Raw genomic sequence first — 26,172 nt, 5'->3', positions numbered from 1 at the left:
TCTCACCTGTGAATAATCACATTTCACCCTTTTAAGAAATCACTTGGCTATATAGAACTACGTTGTTTGTGTGTTTTGTCTATAGAAACATATTTCTAATGAGTAACTACTTAGTTTTAGGATTAGATCATTAAAACCCAGCAATATTATACATTGAATTATGATAATAAGCACTGGAATTGGTAAGCATCCATGCTATTAACCTTCTAAAACTGTAATCATTATTTGTACATAGTACGTCATATATTTAAATCTATTTTTTTCTTACACTTTAGCTATTTTTGAAAACCCAAAATAGCCGTATTTCTATTTATTTTGATCTAAAAACATAAACATTGCCTACAAAACACTTAATATTATATAATTTACCTAAATTAAAACAAATATTAATTGTCAATTATACATTTATATACAAAAATATAATACAATAAAGGCGGTTCATTCCGCTGCGGTGACCCCCAGATGAATACAAAGGAGTAAGCCGAAAGAAAATGAATTAATAATACAAAACAATGTAATCAGCAATATAAACGCAAGAAGCAGTAATGTTGCATGTACTCTAGTAGTCTGCCGATGGTCACGTGTTCTCGTAATGTCGCCCATCCCACAAACTCCAGCTGATGCAACAACAGCGCTCAGTATATAACCCGGCAGCTGTGAGAAAGACGACACTTCTCAACCTCACGCATTCATGGAAGAAACAAAGAAACCGTCAGTGGAAGAGTTGGGTGAGCTCTCGGGGAAACAGTCGGAGGAAATCACGCTAAAATGGTCTATACACAAGCTCTGGTGTTCGGCATGTCCGTCAGGAGTGAGCCGGAAAACCTAACGCTGGCGGAGGACCTGAGTCTCATCCCGGGGCTCAGAGGAGACGGAGAGCCGCTCCAGCACTGCGGCAGACTCATGAAGGCACAAAGCTCCTCCAGTAAGTTCACTTACTCTCCTGATTTAAAGATAAATACTGTTGGGGAAACCGGCGCAAGTTGGCACAATCGCTAAATTAGTCTTAATATAACGATAAAAGTTTTAACTTTGCATGTTGATTTTTAAATGTTGGACTTGAAAGTTGAGGCAATATGGGAATCATAATGACATTTAAAGGGATAGTTCACGTAAAGTTGTGTAATTTGTTACTCACTTGATTTAGTTTCCTAATTTTTAACACAGAAAAATTGGGGTAAAATTGATTTTATATTTACACATTCTGAATATATATATATATATATATATATATATATATATATATATATATATATATATATATATATATATATATATATATATATATATATATATATATAAACTGTTCTTTTTTTATAGCTAATTTTAAATAGGGAAATCATATTAGCAGCCATTGTCTATCAAAATACAACATTGATCAGTCAAATAATGCTAATGTTGTTTTGAATTCATATTTGCATGTATGAAGTAGCATGGTAAACAATATAGGGACTATATACACGTTTCCAATTAACAAGTGTGCAAATATAAAACCAACTTTACCTCCAGTAAAAAGAAAAAAAAATATTCATAAGAATAAATCAACTCCTTTAATAAAACAATTGCCTATTATTGCTATTTATAAACTATTGCCATGCGGTTATATGAAATATGTATTAAGAGAATTTTATAACCCATAAAATATGTATAAAATCCAGGTTTATGGACTAATATTTGAAATGATTAAAAACAACAATGTATTCTTACCCAACACAAACGTTTAAATAGATTATATTGTATTATTATTATTATTATTATATTAAATATTACATTGTATATAATTGTCATTTTATAAAAAAATAACATTCTTTACACACACTTTTGTTACTAGTTGAAGGACCACATTAGTAGGCCCACACGGAATCTGCGCACACAGAAATCCAGATTTCTAGCCCATCATTGAGTCTATGTATTTACTTGTGTAAATCTATATTTCCATTTTTAAATTCACAGCACTATTTTTATTTATTTTTTTAATAATAGTTGTAATATTAAAAAGTGCATGATTTATTTACAATACAGTTAAAGTCATATTTTCTCTTTCAGTAGATCTAGTATATAAGACTTGCTTTGTTTACCAAAAAAAAGTGGATCTAGATGTATTTGCATTGTAAACATTGAATTAAAGTTAATTTATTATTTTTATTTCATATTAAGTTTTTCGTTATGAAACTACCTCCTAAAATCTTTCTGGTTTAAAAAAAAAAAACAAAAAAAAACAAAAAAAAAACAAACAAACAAAAAAAAATGCAGATTTTTTTTTTTTACAAAACTCTCCACAGAAATGGCAAAAAACGTCTGCAGATTCAGTCTGGCCCTACACATTAGTCTTTTTAATTTCATTTATTGATGTTTCTTTTAAAATTTAATAAAATGTAATGTAAACAAGTTCAATTTGTTTTAATTTCATATAATAGTGAACCACCTTAATATAATAAATATGACTTTAATACTCTGAGACAACTTGTCCAGTGTTTCCTTTTATCTTCCCATTATGGTCATTTTCAAGAGCTTGTGATCATGTGGCTGACACACTCATGAGCAAGCATGTACAATACTTCCCGTTTTTAAAATTGCAACAAATTCTGCCCTCTAAAGTCAATGATCAGCTGATGACCCTGTAACCCAGGCTGACTGTGCTGTTTTCCTGATCTAATGATCCACAGAGGTCACAGTCAGCCTGCTGAAGCACTGAGTTTCTGTCCAATCAGCTGAGCTTGTTTCCTCATCCACAGGTCTGGGATCTGCCTGCAGTTTGGAAGAGGAAGAAGGTGAAGATGTGTGTCTTCAGCTCGACCTGTCCAAACGCATCGAGAAGTGCCTCTATGAGGCCAAAGGAGCGAGTCTGCGCTGCCAGGAGCTGCGTTTGCCCAGACGCATGACCACACGGCTGGCCGGAGACATCCTGCGATTATCCGTGGATGAGCCATGCGGGATACGAGGAGCTCTGATCCACATGTTCATGGAGAACAAGGGCACACTGCTGAATCTGGGCACAGTTATTCCTGATCAGAGTCTCACGCCAACATTTGAAGGTCTCTGTGGTCCTGCAGCCAGATTTGGGAGGATGGCCTCCACTGAAGATCCTGTTTGGTGGAGGGAAGGTGTTGAGCATTCGAAGGGAATACCGAATAATCAAACGCAAGCTCTACTCATCCGCTACTCCCACTGTATTGGAGTTTTATTAACACTGTGGTATTAATAGGAAAAAAAATGAGTCTATGGTTGAGGTTTCAGAGGAAGACGAGCTCATTTTGCACATTGTTAATCACATCGAGGTTAAGTTGGTTTTATAGTCGCACTTCCGTTCATTTTAACAATCCCTATATTGGTTACCACACTACTTTGAACATTCGGAAAATCACATGCAAGTATGACTTCAAAACAACATTATGACCATTTCACTGGCTGTCAACAATGTTGTACTTTGATAGTCATTGGCTGCTAATATAGTTTCCATAATTGGAATTTTGCTTTTCTGAAATAATATTAAGGAGAACGTCTGAATGTGCGAATATAAAACCAGCTTCACCCCAATGATATTCACTGTTACATTCAGAATGTACTGAGTAATGTTTAAACACTTCAGTTCAATGAAAGTTGCTATAATGCAGCCAACATTTCTAACACACAACAAGCGGGTATGTTGTTGTTGTTGTTGTTACTGTATTTTATAATGCTTCGTTAATATACATACGAATAATCAATAGCGTAAAACCAGATGCATATACGCACTAATGTTCAAAAGCTGGGTTCTGTAGGATTTTTGAAAGATAGTTTTAAACGCAGCAATGCTGTATTATTAGTTATTTGTACAGTATTACTACCTTTTTTTTGCTTTTAAAACGCTATTTTTTTTTTTTTTAGCAGGCATTGTTATCCCACAAACAGAAATAGTAATATTTGTGTTCCTATTATAATATAATAATTAGTGAAATTAACACCATTTAGTTTAGTTAGATTTTGTTTTTAGCAAATATTTTCTTTTTATTATTTTTCCAAAATGTTACTGACCCAAATCTTTCGAACAAATATGCAATAACATGGGTCTCAAACGAGATTCCTGAAGGGCCGCAGCTCTGCACAGTTTTGCTCCAGATCTAATGAAACACAGCTGATCCGACTAATCAAGGTGTTCAAGACTCTTTTGAACGCCCTGATTATTTGGATCAGCTGTGTTCGATTAGGGCTGGAGCAAAACTGTGCAGAGCTGCGGCCCTCCAGGAATCCCATTTGAGACCTACGTTGTAAAGTTCACAGCACCATCATATTTAAAGTTCTGTAACAAACACTACTTTGTCACTAGTTGTTGTTGTTCGGTGTGTTTTTCTGTGTGTGTGTGTGTGTGTGTGGTAAGATCCGAGTGATGGGTGTGTTTGCGACTACAGAATGTTCAGTTTTGAATCTGCACTATTGTTTACTGATGTTCAGGGATTTAGGAGGGTTTGGGTTTGAACGTGACTCACTCCACTCTTGTATGTTGACGTCATTTAATGCTTGATGTTTTCACGTGAATGGGACAAGCTGGCATTGTCTCACAGTGAAGCATTTGTAACGGTATTTGTATTTGGAAACTGCTGAAATGTGAATAAATTATTTTTAAAATAACCCATCAACTTCCCTTTTTTTTATTTGCAGACTCATGTTTTATTAAAACATTTCACGACACTATACAAAAACACTGTACACGAAGACCCTGTACAAAACTATATGTTCTTTCTAAACGTACAGATATACTGACTTTGAAGAACATAGTGTAGTACTTCAGGCCTTTAAACTGTAATCATCCTGACTAGGCAAAGAAATCGAGTTAAAAGAAAACCGAGGATCCATCTTCATTCCTAGAGAAGAGCATTTTTTTTTTTATTGCTCTTGACGTTCAGCGTTCCCCAATGTGATAAGGCGACGATGATCTTTGTGTTTGAACAATGGCTTATAAGGTTTCAGAAGGTAACATTCTGGTTTCTAACCATCTAGTGGTCATCATGGTGGTACATTCAGCATTTTTTTAAGACGCCAATGATGACATTAAATCAAAAACTTCCTCTAAACTCAAACAAGTGAGTCCGAGCACATTGGATCAGTTTTTCAGCTCTAGGACTGAAGGATTTCTGTGGAAAAAGGGTCAAGCCCTTATAAAGTCTCTTTTTTTTTTTCTAACTAGACTGTGTCAAACTGCTGAATCAAACTCGAGTAACTAAACGTAGCCCGAAAGCCTTACAGAAACAGGGAAATATGTCTTATTTGAACTTGTGACGGCGTGTCGCTTCACTTTTTCATCTTCATATCGGCCTCAATGGCACTGCGGCGCCCTCTGGTGCCTCCGTCCTGGAAGAGCAGAGACATGAGCCATTCAAACAGCCTGTCAAAACCTGAGCTAACACACCAGACCATCAGCATGCAACATTAGCTAGCTACGATCGCAAAACAATAAGGGACTGTGTTTGTGTTGCTGTAATATATACACGACTTATCTTAAAGAGACATGTTGAGAAATGCTGCAATACATAAAGAATTATTAGCCCCCCTGTATATTTTCCCCCCAATTTTTTTCTCAACAGATTTCTGTGATGATGACAATACATAATATTTTACTAGACATTTTTCAAAATATTAGTATTCAGCTTAAAGTGACATTTAAAGACTTAACTAGGTTAATTAAGCAAGTTAGTTTAATTACACAAATTATTGTATAAAGATTTTTTGTAGACCAGTGGTTCCCAAAGTAGGGGGACAATAAGGGGAGGGGAGGGTCACTTGGTGATTTACAAAAATCTTATTTATTTCATTAAACAGTTTGAATGACCACATTTTATCCATAACCTACTGAAAAACAAAATAGTAGTTAGTAACATTGTTAACATGTTAATAATAAACATTAAAAAACAACATGCAAATAAAAAGCCATCAGCCTTAAGATTTTTTTTGAGACCCCTGGGGTGATTACGTTATATTAAAGACACCGCAATAGCGTCAAATGCAGCACATTGATTTTTATGGCACCATGTTAAACTTTCTGACACCTTTACTGCACTCACATACATTAAAAATAAATACAGGACACACCTGAAAAATGTAACAACTTAAATTAAGCTCTCCAAAATTAAAAGATGAATAGACTTGGGCCTATTGGGATGTGCACAGTTGTGTGCAAGGTTTATATATTTATAGGCACCTCAGAGAATATTGTGGGTCATGAGTCACTGGCATTGTTATTTTGGGGGTCACGGGCTGAAAAGTTTGGGAATCCCTGCAGTAGATAAGTGAAAATAATAATAATAATAATAATAATATTGACCTTAAATGTTTTTATATATTTTTTAATAAAAACTGCTTTTATTCCAGCTTAAATAACACAAATAAGACTTTCTCCAGAAGAACAAATATTATAGGAAATACTGTGAAAAATTCCTTGCTCTGTTAAACATAATTTAGAAAATATTTTGAAACAAATAATATTTCACAGCCTTTATTAAGCCTTTAAATGTCACTTTAAGCTGTATAGAAGTGTCTTGAAAAATATCTAACAAAATATTATTTACTGCCATCATGGCAAAGATAAAATAAATCAGTTATTAGAAATGAGTAATTAAAACTATTGTGTTTAGAAATGTGTTGAAAAAAATCTCTCTGTTAAACAGAAATTGGGAAAAAAAAATAAACAGAGGGGTTAATAATTCAGGGGGTTTAACAATAATTTTGAATTCCGTATATATATATATATATATATATATATATATATATATATATATATATATATATATATATATATATATATATATATATATATATATATATATATATATATATATATATGATAATGGTTTGGGTTAAAAAATAAATTTAATTATATAAAAGAAATGAAATAAATAATGCATTATTTAATCCTGATTGCATGCTTTTGTGTGGGAGTTTGAGTTTATAACTATTAGCGACACAGTTTACTCCAACTCACCCAAGAATGTCAAAGTGCGTAATTTTGATTAATGATGTTTAACAAAACAAGAAACACAATGCCTAGAAAAGCCACAAAAAGAATGTGTAGTTTCCGAACTCTGAGAATATCTCTGGACTATAATTCTGAGTATGAATGACTGTTGACAGATGAATGTGTTAACTTTCATTTGCAATAAACAGATGTTTACATGGATTGTATTTTGTGCCAAATTTCTCTTTACCGTAGTTTTTTTTTTTTCTCTCCAAAGAGTGAACCGCTAGAGTTTCACGAGCGTGCAGTTGTGCACTTTAAATATCCTAGTATATATATAGCACGCAGCCTGTTAACATACAAACCTGGGTCGTGTTCATAACAGCAAACGACCAAATGCTTTTGAACAGTCATGAAGCGATAATCAGATCTAACCAATCAGTGAGCCCTGTGTGAGAGTATAATGTGTGTATGTGTTTTGGTAAGAGGGGACAGGAAATATCTTGTGATCTTCAGCCTGGATACTTACAAAGAGAGAGAGAAGGAAAGCAGGAGAGGCCATGGAGAGGCTGTCCTGTAGAAGGACAAACAGCACAGTGAGAAAAAGAGAGTTCACTATTTAATACCTACCAGAAAGGCAGACAGACAGACAGACAGACAGGTACAGCAGAGCACAAGCAGGTGTTACAGGGAGCATTTGGTAGGTATTCTAGTCTAAAACCATCATCATGAGAGGAAAACAACAGAGACAGTGTGCAAGGGAACTAGAATGACCAGACATTTTACAAGCTACGCTCCCTGTCTTGATGAACTTGCATTCAGAACATCACTGACCCAACAATTAGTTTTATCATGTGGCATGTGTATTAATGCTTCTGATTTACTTTGAATGGAGTGACATCAAGCTGCAACTGAATTGTATGCCGCCTGCACTGCAAAAATCATTGCTCCCTTAATTTCTTTTAGTTAAATCAAACAACTTTTGTAATTACGTCAGTTAAACTGGCTTAACATTAAGTTTTGTATAACAAAAAATAAATAAATAAATAAATAATAAATAAATAAATAAATAAATTATTATTAAAATAAAGTAATAAAAACATTTGTTGGCATGACTTTTTTGACTATTTTTCATGACTATTTTTTACACTGTGAAGGACCATTTACATGACAACGTTTTGAGACAAAACAGGAAATGCGTTTTATGCCCGGGACTCTCTCCTGTTAAAGGGCAAGAGGGGAGTTTGAGCTCAGGTAGGTCTCAAGGACTTCCCTGGCTTAGTTATGGCTAATGGTAGATTACCAGTGTTGCCAGATTGTGCTGTATTGAATTTGATTGTGCGGGTAAAAAATTACATAGACGGGAAGAGAAAATTTGGTCTTTAGTTAATACCTGCTTTTCGTATATGTATATATATATATATATATATATATATATATATATATATATATATATATATAATTTTAAAGCTTCAGACACAACCTCTGACAAGCATTAACACAGACACCAAGTGTGAATAGGGGAATTAAATGACATAAGTGAATGGGGCATCTAAATAAATAATAATAATAATCATAATAATAATAATAATTTTATTAACTAAATGAAAATTTTAAATTTTTTTAATTGCATTATTTTAATTTACAAAATTTCACTTTTTTTCTAACTATAATAATCAAAAATCTGACTGATCATTTACGTCACCATGTTTTGACAAATTATTATGTAAATTATTAATAATAGGTGTATTAAGTAACCAAACATTTACATTTTCTGTTTTCAATTTTCTGAAGGTTGTTAATTAAAACAGAAACATTAACTATCACACTGGGCTGGATTCATATTCACATGTTCTCTTATGGTTATCTGGTCATCCAAGCAAAGCTTCTTTACAGACAAAAGCAAACACAGATGACAAAGAAAAAAGGATAAAATGAAATAAAGATGGAAAGAAGAGGGTTCACTTCATTCTAATGGGTAGATTTGTGTGGTTGATGTGTGTGTTAGCAGGATGAAGACATGAGGTGCTCATGTATGTGAGAGTGTATCGTAACCATTTTCATGATGATCGCAGCATTCCAACATAAACTTAAAATAGATGGCGATGTGTCCAGTCTTTTCAATGAACCCAATCACACCGCACACTGCTTAGTGTGAAACATCACTAGACAAAAGCATGCAAACAAAAGAAAACACGTTCACTTTGGTCTGGTGTGTTAAAAAAACTAAACAATAAAAATGGCAAAAAGGTTCAAACAGAAAACACCAAAATGCAGTTAACCCAACACTTACAACATATACTAGTATAACATATACTGTACAAAGTAAATTTTTGCGTTTACATGTGTTTTTTATTTCTAATGAAGGGGGAGAAAACTCCATTCATAAAAATACCCATGTACATGTGGACAACAGCCTAAATATTATGACTGACTGAAAACCTACTCCCAAGGTGGGTATAAAGTCAGAAAGTCCCCATCTAATTGGTCAAATTTGGATAAACAACTCATGCATTCGCTGTATAAACGCTTAGAACATAAAATAAATATTATTTAATCACACCCCACTCCTATACAGATAATGCATCCACTATAACCACATTTTTTTTCATATTGTGCAGCCCTAATAGACAAGACAGACAGACAGACTAACTAGGGCTGCAACTAACGATTATTTTAATAATCGATGAATCTGTCGATTATTGTTTTTTTGATAAATCGATGAATTGGATAAAAAAAAAAAGCATTAATTTCCAACCGTTTATTCAAGAAAGCTCATCCCTGAGCTGTTATAATAATAATAATAAAAATAAAAAACTAAGTAGTTTTTTCCTGTTTTCAATCCAAATATCTAAATTTTTTAAATCAAGATACATACTAAACACATGAAATAGCATACGAAATTGTCATTTTCTAAAAAAAAAAAAAAAAAATTAAGTGATTGTTTGCTTAAAATAAGTTAAATTATGTGTAAATTGGGTAATAAAAAATCTTAATGAGATATAATCTCACACAGAAGTTTTACCAGTTCACATAAACGTGTAAGTGATCGTGATCTATAACATGAGATGGTCGTCGCCATGTTTACTAGCTGCTGCACGTTTGCCTCATTCATAAAAAGCAGAACACGCAGGATTCAGCACGTAAATTTACCAGTTACTTCCCAAATACATGCAAGTAAGTGGCTGGTGAACTTAGAGAAGAGTAGATTCAACTTTATAGTTACTTTTACTTTGTAAGGTGTATCTGATATGAATAAAACATTGGCAAATTACATTTGAATGGATTGTTAGACTTCCTTGTGTGATTTAAAAACTCTAAATGTATTATTTTACTAGTACGTGTGTGTATTTACATATCTAAAACATAAATTTAGAATTAGGCGGTTAAAACGCTGCATAATTGTGATAGTATGACACGTCTTTCTCAGCGGGGTTAAGTTGGTTTCGTTTTCCCTTACTGAGAGCTCTGCTCAGCGCGAGCTCTCTCTGGCTCAGTGCCAGACACCGTGCCAAAGCTCAGTTTGATTTTCTCAGTTGCCGCTCTAAAAGTAAACAAGTTAACGCTAACTTGTCATGCTTGTCAAGCTGGATAATAAGTAAAACATCAGCACCAGGGACTTTACAGTCCACACTTCAAAACGGAACAAAAGTAGGACCCTGCTGTTAAACTACCTTCCTCCTCATCCCTGTCTATGAGGCGCCGAACTCTGTGTTAGTGCGCAAGAGAGACCGTGTTCACTCCGCTCTGAACTAAAGTGTTTTTTTAATAATCAAACATCCTCGTGTTGTGCGACACAACAAATTGATTATGAAATTCGTTGCCAACGCTTTTAGTAATCGATTTTATCAATTCGTTGTTGCAGCCCTAAGACAGACTTCAACATTTGAAGTAAATCAAAACATTTCATCAAAGTTGTCTAAAACTTTTGAACAACACCCGTTCTTGACTTTTTTTGACCCACTTCAAATGTTGGCTAAATGTTTTACATAAATTTAGAAAACATTGAACATTAAATATTGCATTGTGAGCAAAGATACAGGAAACAATCAAGTGTGAGTGGCATCCACTCACTTTGTGTTAGACTAGCCATGTCTGTGCTTGGGTTAGTAGTTCAGTAGTCTCACCTGCTCTTCGCTCTTCCCCGTGAGTGTGTGTTTGTGTGTGTACAACACTGACCTTCTCAACAGTGTCTTGTTTGGAGTTGTTCCTTTTCCTTCTGGCTGGTGGTTCTGGCTCTAAATGAGGCTCTTTGTGTGCAGGACTCAGGGTCTACATATGAGACTGTGTGTTAGTGCAAGTAACGCTAGCCTTACTGTTAGGGACTTCAGAAGTTCAGAAGAGAGAGTGTGTGCGCGAGTGAGTGTGTGTAAGGGCCAAAAACGGGTTTTCTCTAGAAGTGTGCGGGAATCAAATCGCCTTTGGATCTCATGTCTTTGATCACATTTCAGCTCAAAATAAAAGCGCTGCAGTTAAAAAGTATTCAAACTCCATTGTTTCACATTTAGTCATGTTAAAATCTGAATATGCTTGAGGGTCAGTAGCTGTGTTTCCATCACTCAGTGTTAATGCGCAATTTAAAATATTGAAAACACAAAATTTCGAATAAAATCCTTCAATTGGCTAAAAATATTGCATGCTTACTTGAGGCAACTATGGATGAAAAAGTGTTTGTCACAAAATGGTTCAAGATCTCTGTAACCAAACTTTAAAATGAACAACAAAAATGAGGTTTCCAAATAAAACCAGAATCTAAATCACACTGGAATGTTTCTGGAATTGCAGACATGTACACTTAAAAAAGTAGTATTTATGGCACTCAGGCAGATATGTTCTATGAAACATGTTTTCAATAGAGGGAAAATGTACGTCTCTTATTTAGCAATGACTTATTCTTCAGATGTTTCTCAATAAATACAATACTTACTCAGTAAAATTCAATACTTATACATTAGAATTTGTTGAGTTATTTGAATGCAAACATTGGAAACAAAATCTCAAATTCTCTCATTTTTAGCCATCATCATAGTCATATAATAATTATTCATACAACCTTAAATCAGAAAAAGTGGAGACCGTATGGAAAATGCAAATAAAAAAAGAAAGTAGTGATTTCTGAATTTACTTTAACAATGTGGATTTTTTAAAAATAAAAACGTAATCCAATTTTGGTTCCTGCAACACATTCCAGATGCCTCTGAGCCCAAAGAATTTGACGGCGCTTCTGGACACTGTTAACATCTCTTTTGGCACAGTACAGTTTTAACTAGCATTTGTGGACGTAACTACATATTGTGGTGCTTGACAAAGGTTTGCCAATGTAGTCTTGAGCCCATGTGGTGATATCGCCAACAGGTAAATGATGATTCTAGATGCAGTGCTGCCTGAGAAATCAGAGATCACTGTAGCTCAGCTTAGGCTTGCACCCTTGTCCTTTACGCACTGTAATCCCTCCAGATTCTATGAATTGTTTAATTATGTTATGCACTGTTAAAAGTGAAATATCCAAATGTCTTCCTATCCTTCTTTGTGTATTTGTTGGCAAACTGGCAATCCTCTGCCAATCTTTGCTCCTAAAGGACTAGACCTTTCTTGGATGCTGCTTTTGTACCAAATCATGATTACAATCACCTGTTGACGTCACCAGTTTCAAATCTTATAATTTAACCAATTTACCTGATTACTAGCCCTAAATAGTCCTGTCCAAACTTTTTTTAGAATGTGTTGCAGGTCTGAATGACAGGAAAGGAGGTATATTTACAATTGAAATGAAGTTGATCAAATAAAACACTAAATATGTTGAGTATATATTGTCTACAATGAAATACAAGTCTAAGTAAATGTGGAAATCACTACTTTCTTTTTTATTAGTGTTTTCCACACCATCCCAACTTTTAGTTATTTGGCTCCTAATCTCAGAAAAAAAAAAGTCATTATGATGTCGCTCTACAAAATATGGAATAGTCAATAAATAAATCCATGCCATTTTGCCTTTCTATCACTATTTGTGTTTGTCTTTCTTCAGAAAAATATAAACAAGTGTAAATTTCTGAACTGGGAACTAATACAGAAGTACAGAATACAGAAACTCTAAAACAAAATGTCTCCTTTTTTCACATTATTCCACAGTACACAACTATAAATACAAATTTAAAAAAATGTCATAAAATAATGTGAAAATGTAATTTTGAATACTTTCTGAATGCACTTTATGTTGAAGAAACTTACAATGTCTTTGCATGGACATTTTCATGACAGTTAAACATCCGGCTCTTATTTTGGGGTGAAATGTGAGTAGAACGGGTTTTTGTACAGGACTTACCATTCACCATACAAGGTTAGTATTTTTAAATTGATATTATATGTATTTGGACAGTGACACTTTTCCTGCATTTCAGCATTTTAAATAAAACTTAGTTCAGCAACTAAGTGTTAAAATGACTATTTGAGCGCAGCAATACCATCAAGAGCCAGAAAATCAATTTGTGAATATGACCTGAGAGTATAACAACGTCAGGCTCAGTCCCTGGTCACAAATCTATTCTGTGTGCATTGATAGCCATTAACTCTGCAGGCTAGAGACATTACGAGTTATATTTCCTGATGACGCTTCAATTTGGGCACTCATTTATTCTCAGTCAGACTGAAATAAGGTCAAGTTAAAGTTATAGCCTGGTCTGTGCCATTGGGAGTCGAATATTTGAGGCAAATGGTTTTATCTTGGTAAAAAAGTGTTTTTAAATTCACCCTGCTTCTACAGAAAGCCAATCCCACAGCGTCAACCTCATAAATAAAGCTACATGCTGTGATGCACAGGAAGCAGTTTTTTTTTTAACTCTTCTTTCTGCAACTTCCTAAACCATCTGACTGTCCACGATACCTCATTTCAGATGTCCACAGACTCTTTGATGTACTTTGATGTCCTGTCTTTGAGACGTGAAATCTCAAGCCTGCTCTGTGAAAAACACCCCAGCCTATACCCTGAAAAAGGATCTTGGTTTGTTCTAGAGAGATTCCTTTTTCCCCCTCACTGCACAAGATTTTCACTTAATAGATCAGTGTTGTTATTGTTAACTAAAATAATTTTAAACCATTTCTAAGAATAAACTGGAATAAAATAAAATACATTTTAGATAAAAAACAAAAAAGGGGAAAAAAACTTATATATATTACTGAATATATGAAAAGAAAACATGACACCATGGGACGATAACCATTTTCAAGGTATACCGTGGTTTGGAAAAAGTCAAGGTTTTAAAACTGCCAAAATTTTCTGTTATACTTTTTCTACGGTGTAGTTTTTTTTCTACGTTTTTTGTTTTTACTTTTTAGCACAACAGTATCTCCAGCAGAAAAATCAAAAACATGGATCCAAAATCCAAAGATGCTGTTTCAAAATGTAAAAAAAAAAAATCTGTGCTTTTGAAACTAATGAAGACAGCAGAAGTCAATGAAAGAGGAAAAAAGGTTTTGTTTTTTTACCCAGACATTTAAAAAGAATATATTTTACAGCAGTAATTACAATACCGTGAAACTGTGACATTTTTATCCAAGATTATCATACCGTCAGAATCTTATACCAGCCCATGCCTAGATGATACTAATAAAAATAAATGTGAATAAATGTCCAACTAATATTATAAAATAAATAACTAATACAATTATTAAACACTAAATACTCTATTATAATATTACAAAATTACTAAACCAAAAATAAAATGCATAGACTGAAAAACTAAAACTAAAATAGATATAGTCAGTGTTGGGGAGAGTTACTTTTGAAAGTAATGCATTACAATATTGAGTCACTCCCCAAAACCGAACTAGTTGCTTTACCTGAGTTACTTTTTATTACCTGTCTGAGGCTTGATCCCTTTCAGATTTAGTTTTTTTTTTCTTTCTTTTTTAATAGAGTAGCTCTGCAATTAACAACATACTGTATAACCTATACCTTCATTTACCTTAAAAAAACCTGACCCCAGAGCTCTACATGCCGTATATACAGATTATTAAAAGTTTAAAGTAATGTTTGCTATATTTGTACTATTTGTCTTAAGTAAAATCACTGTCCATTGAAACTATAAATCACCTTTTCCTTTTCTTTGATTGACTGCGTTATTCATTGTGACTACTTTAATTCAGTAATTTATCTTTTAAAAGCTAATTAATTAAACTAAAAATTAACTCGCATTACATTTTTAAAAAAGTAACTCAAATATTATTACTTATTTTCGAAAAGTAATGCGTTACTTTACAAGTAATGTGCGTTGTGTAATAATATTACATTTTTAAGTAACGAGTAATGCATTACCCCCAACACTTTATATAGTAAAGCCAAAATTGGGATCTCAATAATTTCAGGGTTGACTGTTTATAAAGTTAAGGCTATACTGGTCAAAATAATATATACATTTTAATATTATAATTATAAGGGATTTTTAACCTTTATTATATATGAATGTGGAGTTTAGACAGGAATACATGAGGAGCAGAGAGAGGGGGATGGATTGGCAAGGATTGGCAAAACCTTGAGCCGGGAATTGAACTTGGGTCGTCGCAAGCACTTCAGTGCTATATGTTGGCACACTTTATCACTAGTTATTAGTGCAAACATACATAATTTTTTTACATTTTGGAGTAAGGTTCATTTTAAAACTGAGATGTTTTGTTGGTTTAACATGAATTTACAAAGTTTAAAGACTGAAGCATTTCATTTTCTTGTAAAATGTACTATAATTATATGACTTTTGCATAGAAATCATTACAATGACAACAACAGATCATGATCTTCCTGCTTCTGTAGTCACTAAATGATGTTTTTATTGCTAAGATTTTTTAAAATGGGAATAAAAGAAATAAATCTGTGATCATGCCTCTTAAGAAGACTTTAGAAAAGTTATTTTATTAACAGATTTAAAATACCTTCATTTTTTCTTCCAATGATGAACACACTTCTTATGGGTTTAGAACGACATGCTGATGATTACACACTTTTTATTTTTGTTTGAACGATCTCTTTGGAGTATCGGTGGAGTGGAGATTGCTGAGACTTATTTCAGTATGCTGATGTACTTCCAACTAAATATTGAGTAGGGGGGTGAGGTTTTCTTTTTCAGGGTATATGCAGGAATCCTAAAGATCAGTGTTTCTCAACTGGTGGGTCGCGACCCAAAAGTGGGTCAAATTATACAAATATTTCAGTCCGCGCATTTCAGTCACGGACGTACACTTTGAGAGCCTTCCTGACTGAATGATATGCGCTGTTTTCCGCCCAAGGCAACCCGGGATGCTGAAATATAACTGGCTAAAGTGGCATCGGGTGGGTAAAAAGAACCAGAACAAAAGCTAGACATTCCAGCACGTAACACACATTTTCAAAGCAGAATATCTGACTTCAGCATTGTTTTTCAGATAAACAAGAATGTTCCCTTGGCATTTTTCTTAAATATCTGCACACATATTACAGTATTTTTATGTTTTAATATGCTTTAATTAATTATGAACAAAAATGTGCGCTAGCAAAATAAACATTGTAAATTTTAATTTCACACAGACTTTAAGTGTCACTGCCCAAAACTTTCAAGCCGAAATCATTGTGTTATTGAATATGTCTCCTAAATGTGTTGCGATGTGTGTCTGAGTGCTGATATTCTTCCAACCTTCTCCACAGCATCTCGTTTCCACTCGTAATTTGTATGTGTGTGTGTTTGTGATGATTCGTGTGTGTGTCTCTAACCTTCTCATTGGGGTCTTGTTTGCGGTTGGCTTCTCTTCCGCGCAGGCTCTTAGTGCTGATGCCTGACTCTGACGTCTGCATGATCAGCTGAGTGGCCAAGAACTGCTGGATCTGCTCCAGAACGTCTCTCTGCATCTCTAGGGCCATGTGATAAACGTCGTGATCCGAGCTGTTGTACATCACTGCGTTCTGGAACATCAGCATAATGTCCCGCTGGAACTCGGCCGTGGTGCGGATCTGGCCAGACTCGATGTTCTTCTTGATGGCTGAGAGGTCCATTGGTCTGAAAGAGGGAAAAATGTACAGGATGAACCGAAATGCTGTGAGCAAACAGAAAAAAACAACAACTCTATGCTGAAATGCCACATGGTTTCCTAAATTTAAACTTGTGTAGATTATATTTGAATAAATATATAAAAACTTAGTAAACAAAAAGCATGTCTAATTAAGATAAAACATTTAACATATCGTTTATAATTGAGCAAAACTGTATTAAACGCACAAACTTTTATTTTAGGGATTAACTTTCCAATCTTTCCAAATTCCATGTTTTAATAATTAAAAGCATGGTTAATATATATATATATATATATATATATATATATATATATATATATATATATATATATATATATATATATATATATATATATATATATATATATACACACACACACATACACTCACCGGCCACTGCTCGTTAAACACAAATCAACCAATCATATAACGGCAACTTAATGCATTTAGTGATGCAAACATTGTCAAGGCGATCTGCTGTAATTCAAACTGAGCATCAGAATGGGGAAGGAAGGTGATTTAAGTGACTTTGAATGTGGCACGGTTGTTGGTGCCAGACAGGCTGGTCTGAGAATTTTAGAAACTGCTGATCTACTGGGATTTTCGCACACAACCATCTCTAGGGTTTACAGAGAAAGGTCCGAAAAAGAGAAAATATCCAGTGAGCGGCAGTTCTGTGGGCGCAAAAGCCTTGTTGTTGTCAGAAGAGAATGGCCAGCCTGGTTCGAGCTGATAGAAAGACAACAATAACTCAAATAATCACTCATTACAACAGAGGTATGCAGAAGAGCATATCTGAAGGCACAACACGTCACAGCGGATTGGCTACAGCAGCAGAAGACCACACCGGGTGCCACTCCTATCAACTAAGAACAGGAAACTGAGGCTACAATTCACACAGGCTCACCAGTATTTGGCCTGATCTAATGAGTCTCGATTTCTGCAGCAACATTTGGATGGTAGGGTCAGAATTTGGTGTCAACAACATGAAAGCATGGATCCATCCTGCCTTGTATCAACAGTTCAGGCTGGGGGTGGTGTAATGGTCAGGGGAATATTTTCTTGGCACACTTTGAGCCCATTAGTACCAACTAATCATTGTGTCAACGTCACAGCGTACTTGAGTATTGTTGCTGACCAAGTCCATCCCTTTATGACCACAGTGTACCTATCTTCTGATGGCTACTTCCAGCAGAATAACACGCCATGTCAAAGCGTGAATCATCTCAGACTGGTTTCTTGAACATGACAATGAGTTCACTGTACTCAAATGGCCTCCACAGTCACCAGATCTCACTCCAATAGAGCACCTTTGGGGTGTGGTGAAATGAGAGATTCGCATCATGGATGTGCAGCCGACAAATCCGCAGCAACTGCGTGATGCTATCATGTTAATATGGACTGAAATCTCTGAGGAATATTTCCAGTATCTTGTTGAATCTATGCCATGAAGTATTAAGGCAGTTCCGATGGCGAAGGGGCTCCAGCCCAGTACTAGTACGGTGTACCTAACAAAGTGGCCAGTGAGTGTATTACACACATTACATTACATTTTTCTTTCATTATTTTTGAAATTTTCTCATTTAAAATTTTCTGGATTACCTTTTAATGGTTTAAATAAATTTTAATATTTAAAACATGAACCCATGTTTTACATTTTGATTATGAAACATATACATATGATACATATGCATACATTTATTTGATGATTTATGAATTATGCATTTGTTTCAGATATAAAACAAGTATACATGGATATATGACTTAATTCAAATTTAAGTATATTTATGTACATTTACTTATGATTCAGAACTTAAAATATTCAGAGAATATTTGTAGTTATACAGATATATTGTTTATTTTTTTATCCAAAACCTGGCAAAGTTAGTGAAACGCTTTAATTTCCATTTTATGTTCTGCATTAAGTGTTCCGTTCAACTTTTCTGCATTACGTAAAAAGTATGAGATTGTCATCTTGGTACCTGTGTACAATGCTGTGATACCCCGGTGCGATGTCATCAGACACAGGCTGCAGAAACACACTGGCATACCTGAAACAAAACCATTAATAATACACGTACACTGGGGTCGGCAACCTTTGTGACCAAAAGAGCTATATTGGTCATTCTCTATCCAAATAAAATTTGCCCAGAGCCACAAAACATATGTGGCCTTTAAACAAACATAACAGATGTAAGAAAGTGCCTGCTTGTACCACTGGATGGCGCTTATCTTATTTTTAAGTAATCACCCATTTCCAGTTTTGAAGATGTTTGGAGTGTTAAGCAATGTTCATTTCAATTTAGACTTAACGCAGTGATGACTTGTTGAAATGAGAGCTATAATTACAAACGAATGTCCAATTTTAATATAGTCATCAATATAGATCAAATGTGTGGATCAAATTGCAAGTTTATGAAAAAATAGCAAGTACTGTGGTTTTAGCAATATTAACATATTCTTTTCAGTCACATATGGTACATAGAATGCCAAGATAAGGGTTATTCCCTTAGAAATATTGTATATACACAGCCTATATACGCTATTTACATGTCGTTTAGTCTAGGCAGCAGGGGAGCTAAAGAGACACAAGCGGCTCCAGAGCCACGGATTGCTGAACCCTGCACTAATAAATCTGCAGGTTGGTGCTTATTATTATAACGGCAGAGTTCAGTGTGAAAAGCTGACCTGTGATTGGCTGCTGCTCGCCAAACCAACATTATAGCTTTCTTCCAGATCTTCTGAGCCTGTAAGGCCTCCTGATCTTCACTACACATGGAGCTGAGAGAGAGAGTGAGAGAGAGGTTTAGATTTTCAGCCTTCTCTTTTTAACAAAACTATTACTTGTATAAAACTTTTTCTTTTGTTTACATTTTTATAGAAAAGATGCAAAACAAAGCTGATTTTCAATAACAGAACACAACACTTCTATAACACCAAATTTCTTTAGAAATGTTTAACAAGTATATAGCTTTATAAAAACAAAAACCTTAGAAAAGCCTTGACTTAATCATAGCAGCAAATACCCTTTCAACATAATATTCAGTCTTCATTGCTTCTCTTTTGCTGCTATAAATGGCATTTTTTGCTTTTCTCAAACTTAAATTTAACAACTGATATTGAAAGAGAGAGATAAATGTTAAAGTCAGACGAAGGATCAAAACAGAAAGTCATTGATCAAATTAAACATACAACTGTGATGAGGCCGGGCTGCTGGCGGTGGAGTCTGCAGTGGTGTAGCGCTGCGAGTGACTGCCGTATCCATCCTCACTCTCACTGGCAGGAGGATCCACCTCGGAGAGATACGGGCCCTCACCGTCCCCATCGCCACACTCCTTCAGCTCCATACCTTCATCCACATCCACCTCACTCCCTCCATCCTCCTCCTTCACCTCCTACATTCAGAGAGAAACATCAGACACTGAGATATAAAGTCAACATTTTTGTTTTTATTCCAACTGCTGTAATTTGTCACTTCACATGTAGCTTGCTCAGGCATTTATGGTGTTTGTGATGTGTAGTTGTGGCAAATGGAGTGTTGTTGGACCGTGACGCGATGTTTGTGGCCTAATAATTTTTTGCAGTACAGTGTTGTTCAGTGGTGGCAAATGATAGGGGTGTCAAAATTGATTGTTTCTTCGGTGCACCATGATGCAGACGTGGACAATGCGGTACCGGTTCAGTAATAGATCATCACGTAGTGACGTCATTTATCTCATATGTGATATGTTGCTGTAGCTTACTATGGCGAGAGAGGTGAACGTGAGTAATTGAAGCCTGGTTTATACTTAACGCGTCCGCTAGTTCGCTTGAGTGCGCACGGCAAATGTGCCGTCATCGCGGAGTTTGCGGAGGTTTGCTTTGTGTGTGCGCGATATTATTTTGGCCAAAGGAGCGCATGATTTTTTTAAGACTCGACCAAACAGGTCGTGCAGCGCCGCGTTTGATTTTAGTTGAATATGAAACACTTTTAAGAGATTTTGTCTGAAACAGGTACACATGTACAGACATTTTTATGATCCGTGATCATAGAGATAACCAGATGATCAATAAATCTTGGCTAGAAATAGCAACAGCCGTTGGAAAGGAGGAAAGATTTTGGGATTGGAAAAACCTGAGGGATACGTTTGTTAAAACCAAAAGAGGCCATAGCAAAAGTGGAGACCCGGGTGCACAATTACAGAAATATGTTTTTCCACCATTCATAGGTTTAACACTGATGTATATATTAGTTTTGAATTTAAATCAATTTAATAGCTACAAAACTATAATGAAGGAACAAATATCTTTGATAACTGAAATGGAATATTTGAACCTATCGGTTTACAATATACTGATGGCCTGTTTTCTGGGATATATTGGTGATAATGGTCAGGAATATTGGACCATTATTGCCTTTTTAGCATAAGTAGAGGACAGAAACTAGCCAGACAGTAATGTGTGAATTGAGGAGCGGGCTAAATCTAAAAAACATCTGTATTTTTAAGTAAGTGTGCTTTTTTTTTTGCTTTTATTCTTGCCATAATAAAAATATATTTGTAGAGCGACCCATGTTCTGTTGTCATTAATATTTGAATACACTTTAATATGTAAAACTAACCTTGATATGAACAAAGGCAAGTGATGCATCAAAGTTTGATATAAAAATAAACTTGAATGGTTATAAAAATCCTTATAATCATTAAAATAATTTATAAAAATAGTTTAAAAATATTGAATGATTTTAATGATATGACGTAGTTCCTACTTCCTACTTCTCTGTTTATCCAGCTGACTTTACTATCAGTTCCTTTTGACCTTGTCGTTTTAAAAATCACAGCGGTGAACGTGGCACGTATAAAATCCTCGTCTGTTGCGCGAGGTGCGCACGCAGTCAGCGGAGGTGCACGATGCAGCGCCAGGCGAAAGTATAAATCCAGCTTCACTGACAATGAGAAAATGAAAGTAAACTCCATTACTCTCTCTCTCTCTCTCTCACTGTGGCCACTTTGACCTGCTGGCGTGACTTTCTCTATCCTCTCAGCTGTTATAAAACGCGAGTGTCTGCAGAGCGAGTTTTCTCCCCTGTGAATCCGCATCTATTGACTGAACTGAACTTAAACTTTAAAAAACTGAACTACACTATTTCAATTTACTTTGATCTATTATGTGAAGCTGCTTTGACACAATCAACATTGTAAAAGCGCTATACAGATAAAGATGAATTGAAAAAAAAAGAATATTGTGAAGTGAATTTGATGCGCGAATGGAGCAAGCAAACTTAAAATGTTCGCCTGCGAATAGCACAATTTCTTCGAAGCGTCTGGTGAGAACGCCCCATCACACCCCTAACATATATGTATATAGCGATGTGTGGTTTGCACACAGCTATCAAGCTATTTGACTTTCTAATATGCTTAAATATGCAAAACTGTTGGCCAATCATGCCAGTAGAAGAACTATAAAACTCACAATCTGCCATGCCAACAACAGAAACGTGTTCAAAACATGAGAAAATAGCATATTACTTCTACATTTAGATTAGAGTTTTTTAATGTAAAAGTGGTAACATTGTATGTGGACCAGTTAATGACAAATTTAATGTAGTTGATATATGTGTGCAAAGTGCATGTCAGCAATCGAGATCATATAACAGCAGTGTTATCTCTCTTTCTTTCTCTTTTTCGTCAAATAATGTGAAGCATTTGATTTTCTAAGCTGTTGACATCTAAACAAACTACAAACTTCCCATTGATGTCTATGGAAAATGAATATGCGCTTTAAAGTCTTCTCTGTGCTGCTGCATGCTCAATCCTCTCCGTGGGCTTAACTTATCAGCTTGCTCACAGCAGCTATACAGACATAAACACTGAATTTATCTCCAACGTTCTATTAGTTAGATACATATACAGACATCCTTATTCTCTGATATCTTCATTCTGTTATCTGGTTGTGCTGCTGGTTGTACAGCAGATTCTGCTTTTGCTTCTTGGCATGTGGCTGTTTGTCACAAGAAAAGACAGGCTTTGTTTTGAAGATGGTTCATTGCTGCACGCCATAATTGTATTATTATGGTGTCATGTTTCAACTGTTTAACATATTCAAAAATAGTACTTCATGTGTAAAAAATAAATAAAAATAAATAAATAGCATTCAGCAGCAAGCCTAGCGTCAACCTTTTGGCATCACTCTTATTGTTTTAGGCAGAGTATAGTTGGCTGTTTTGGTACTCTGACAGTGGAAAGTAGGGATGCACTGAATTTTTGGTGCATGGGGTTTTTGGTTTTTCGACCAAAAGTGAAAAACGGTTCCTGTGTGGTTCAAATGGTTCTAAACCAGTGTGCTGGTTTCACTTTCACATTCCTTTTTCCCGTGCACACCAATAAATTTCTAAATATCTAAATACTCCATTGTGGATATTCTGTTCATGAACCTTCATGATACTTATCTACGCATGAACCCATTTTTATGTAGTGCATTTATTCCTGTTGTTTGCAATAGGGCTAATGTAATGTTTGCCGATCCTTCACCTCTTATGGTGCATTCACACCAGACACAGATGAAGCATCAAGTGCGAGTCATTTACATGTTAAGACAATGCAAAGATGTGAATAGGTATACTGCGGTGCGATTCGTGCGACTGAAGCTGCGCAAATTAAGCATTTAATGTGCGAATTCTCGCTCGAGTTGGGAAATCTGAACCTCAGCAGACATTCGTGCCGCGTTAACCAATCAGGAACTTGTTCTTGAAGTGGCGTGATTATGACGTAGCGCCTGTTGTTGGTGTCCCGTGTGGGCGACACCGGACAACAGCTCATCAAACTGGGCTCGACTCAGTCTGAAGCACCTCTGAAAGCTTCCATCATCCAGGTACAGTTTTTGGAGGAGTTGATGAACTCACAGAGCTGGGTGCATATCTGAAAGGATCTAGTAGACTCAGACACAGTGCCGAACGAATCTATGCTGTTTTTCAGCCTTCCTAAAGAACAAAGCACAGCTACTCTCTCAATAAAATCCATGTTAGCCATTTAGCAAGGAAGCTAGTCACCGGGCAGACAGAAGCCCTCATGACGCGAATCTATGTCTATTGTGAAGTGAATTTCATGCGCGGATGAAGCGCTTAAACTTAATGTTCACACGTCTATTTATGCACGAATATTATCTCTTTCTCACTTATCAGTGTCATCACTTCTGACTAGCTCAATTTTATTGTTATACGATTTGTAAATTGGTCTTGTCAATTAAAAATACTTTTGAACAGCACTATATATAAAGGCATACTGTTCATTTTGCTTTGCTGATACCTTTGCATCTTTTGCTGAGGCCGAGCTATCTTCTGAATCCAGACAGGGTGTCACGGTCTCTGGCTGAACCCAGTCCTCCCCTTCACACTTCACAGCTGGACTCGGTGTTCTGTTCTCCGGCTGCGCCGTTTCCTCCACACCCCCTTCACCCTCTCCTTCCCTCTTGACCTCCGTCTTAACCTCTGAGTCTTGGCTCTGCTCTGTTTCCGGGGCAGAGGGCATCGCAGGCTCCTCTGTCACCCTCTCAACTGCTTCGGTTTCTGTAGCCTCTTCTACCAAAACCTCCATTTCGCCCTGCACACCTGCAGAGTTCGGGACACTTTCTGCGCCCGCTGGGATGGAACTCTGCTGGATCATAGGCTCTGGTTCGGCTGCCTTAAATGTCTGTGATTCCCAGGGGCTGGTGAGGGGGTGACCACCGACTGCTGGATCCTCACAGAGGGAGAGAGCCGCCTCCACTGCCGCTGCATCCAGAGCCTCCACAGGGTCGTCCACCTGAGATAGAGGTAATGCTTTTTAGACATATGTCGATCATTCAAAATATCATGATGGTGAACATGCACAATATTGATATTGTGGGCACTTTAAAATACTGTGAATAATTATTTATTATTTAATCCTTGTGTACTGTTAACATTTACAACCCATTAGTTATGTTGGTGGTTGTTTCTGCCCCATTGATTATTATAATCAATGACATTTTTTGATTGGAAAGCCATCACAGCATATAATTATGCATTCTTGATTGTTGGGGGTTTTTCCTGTTGTGAAGAGGTCAAATGTGTAATTTTTAGTTTGAGCTTAAAGGTGCAATATGTAAGTTTGACACCCAGTGGTCGAACTAGGTATTGCACTCCTGGATCAAAACAAATGCAAGCGCAGGTTGCCAGATTGAGGACAGGAGCGATTGATTTAAACCGCATTCTAAATAAAAGCAACGGCACCCTGTAGAAGGAATATTTTCCATTTTGAAAAGAGGTTTTGTTTTTCTACATTTTCATCTGAACCAGACCTGTCACTTGCAAACATACTCTTAGAAAACGTATCAAAACACAGAGATTTGCATTAAATGTTTTTTTCTTTCACTTTTTATATAAATATTTTTATCTCTTATTTGTACAGTTTAAAATATCAACAATTCCCATTTTGGACATAAAGTGGAAGTCAGGATTATTAAACCCCTTGAATTATTAGCCCCCCTGTTTATTTTTTTCCCCCAATAATTGTTTAAGGGAGAGAAGATTTTTTTCAACACATTTGTAAACATAATAGTTTTTTATAACTCATTTCTAATAATGGAGTTATTTTATCTTTGCCATGATGACAGTAAATAACATTTTACTAGATATTTTTCAAGACACTTCTATAAAGGTTAAAGTGACATTTAAAGGCTTAACTAGGTTAATTGGGCAGGATAGGGTAATTAGGCAAATAATTTTCTCAACGATGGCTTGTTCTGTAGACTATCGAAAGAAAAAAAATTTGCTTCAAGGGGCTAACAATTTTGACCTTAAAATGTTTTTTAAAAAATTAAAAAACAGCTTTTATTCTAGCCAAAATAAAACAAATAAGACTTTCTCCAGAAGAAAAAATATTATCAGACATACTGTGAAAATTTCCTTGCTTTGTTAAACATCGTTTGGGAAATATTTAAAAAAAAAAAAATCAGTTTATTAATTCTGATCTCAACTGTTCAACATCTAAATTTGTATTTATAAAACTTATTTTCCATTTAATTAAATGTTATACTGTGATCTTGTGCTGATATGTATGCATTAAGTAAGTACCCTGAGCTCCTGAAAAAAAAAAAAAAAAAATTCCTTTTGTGTTTGAGCAATACTTGTCAAATAAAGCTGATTTTATAGGACAGTATCGTGGAGACAAGAAAGCAAGGGAAACAGAGGAAGAGGGAAAGGATAGGCAAAAGA

The 26,172-nt window shown here is 35.4% G+C and overlaps 2 protein-coding genes across 2 annotated transcripts in view; one reads left to right on the top strand and one right to left on the bottom strand.

Moving 5' to 3' along the window:
* The first annotated feature begins 638 nt into the window (after positions 1–638).
* On the top strand, positions 639–4,608 carry si:ch211-39i2.2 (DNA damage-inducible transcript 4-like protein-like). The gene is given in 3 exon segments (XM_056471682.1): positions 639–925; positions 2,736–3,034; positions 3,036–4,608. Coding segments are annotated over 3 exon segments (609 nt in total). The 5' UTR covers positions 639–768; the 3' UTR covers positions 3,189–4,608.
* brd8b (bromodomain containing 8b) overlaps positions 4,609–26,172 on the bottom strand; it is a 35,116-nt gene continuing 13,552 nt past the window's right edge. Inside the window, exons 13-19 of the mRNA XM_056471681.1 lie at positions 24,245–24,739; positions 20,154–20,356; positions 19,650–19,742; positions 18,944–19,012; positions 16,665–16,947; positions 11,108–11,200; positions 4,609–5,328 (exon numbers count right to left, since the gene is read on the bottom strand). Of these exons, the coding sequence (XP_056327656.1) occupies positions 5,269–5,328; positions 11,108–11,200; positions 16,665–16,947; positions 18,944–19,012; positions 19,650–19,742; positions 20,154–20,356; positions 24,245–24,739 (1,296 nt within the window). The 3' untranslated portion in view covers positions 4,609–5,268. The remainder of the gene's footprint in view (positions 5,329–11,107; positions 11,201–16,664; positions 16,948–18,943; positions 19,013–19,649; positions 19,743–20,153; positions 20,357–24,244; positions 24,740–26,172) is intronic.

The sequence above is a fragment of the Danio aesculapii genome, chromosome 14 (genome assembly GCF_903798145.1).
Source record: "Danio aesculapii chromosome 14, fDanAes4.1, whole genome shotgun sequence".
Lineage (NCBI taxonomy): Eukaryota > Metazoa > Chordata > Actinopteri > Cypriniformes > Danionidae > Danio > Danio aesculapii.
Note: the sequence above shows the minus strand (reverse complement) of the source record. Positions and strands in the feature narration are given on the sequence as shown.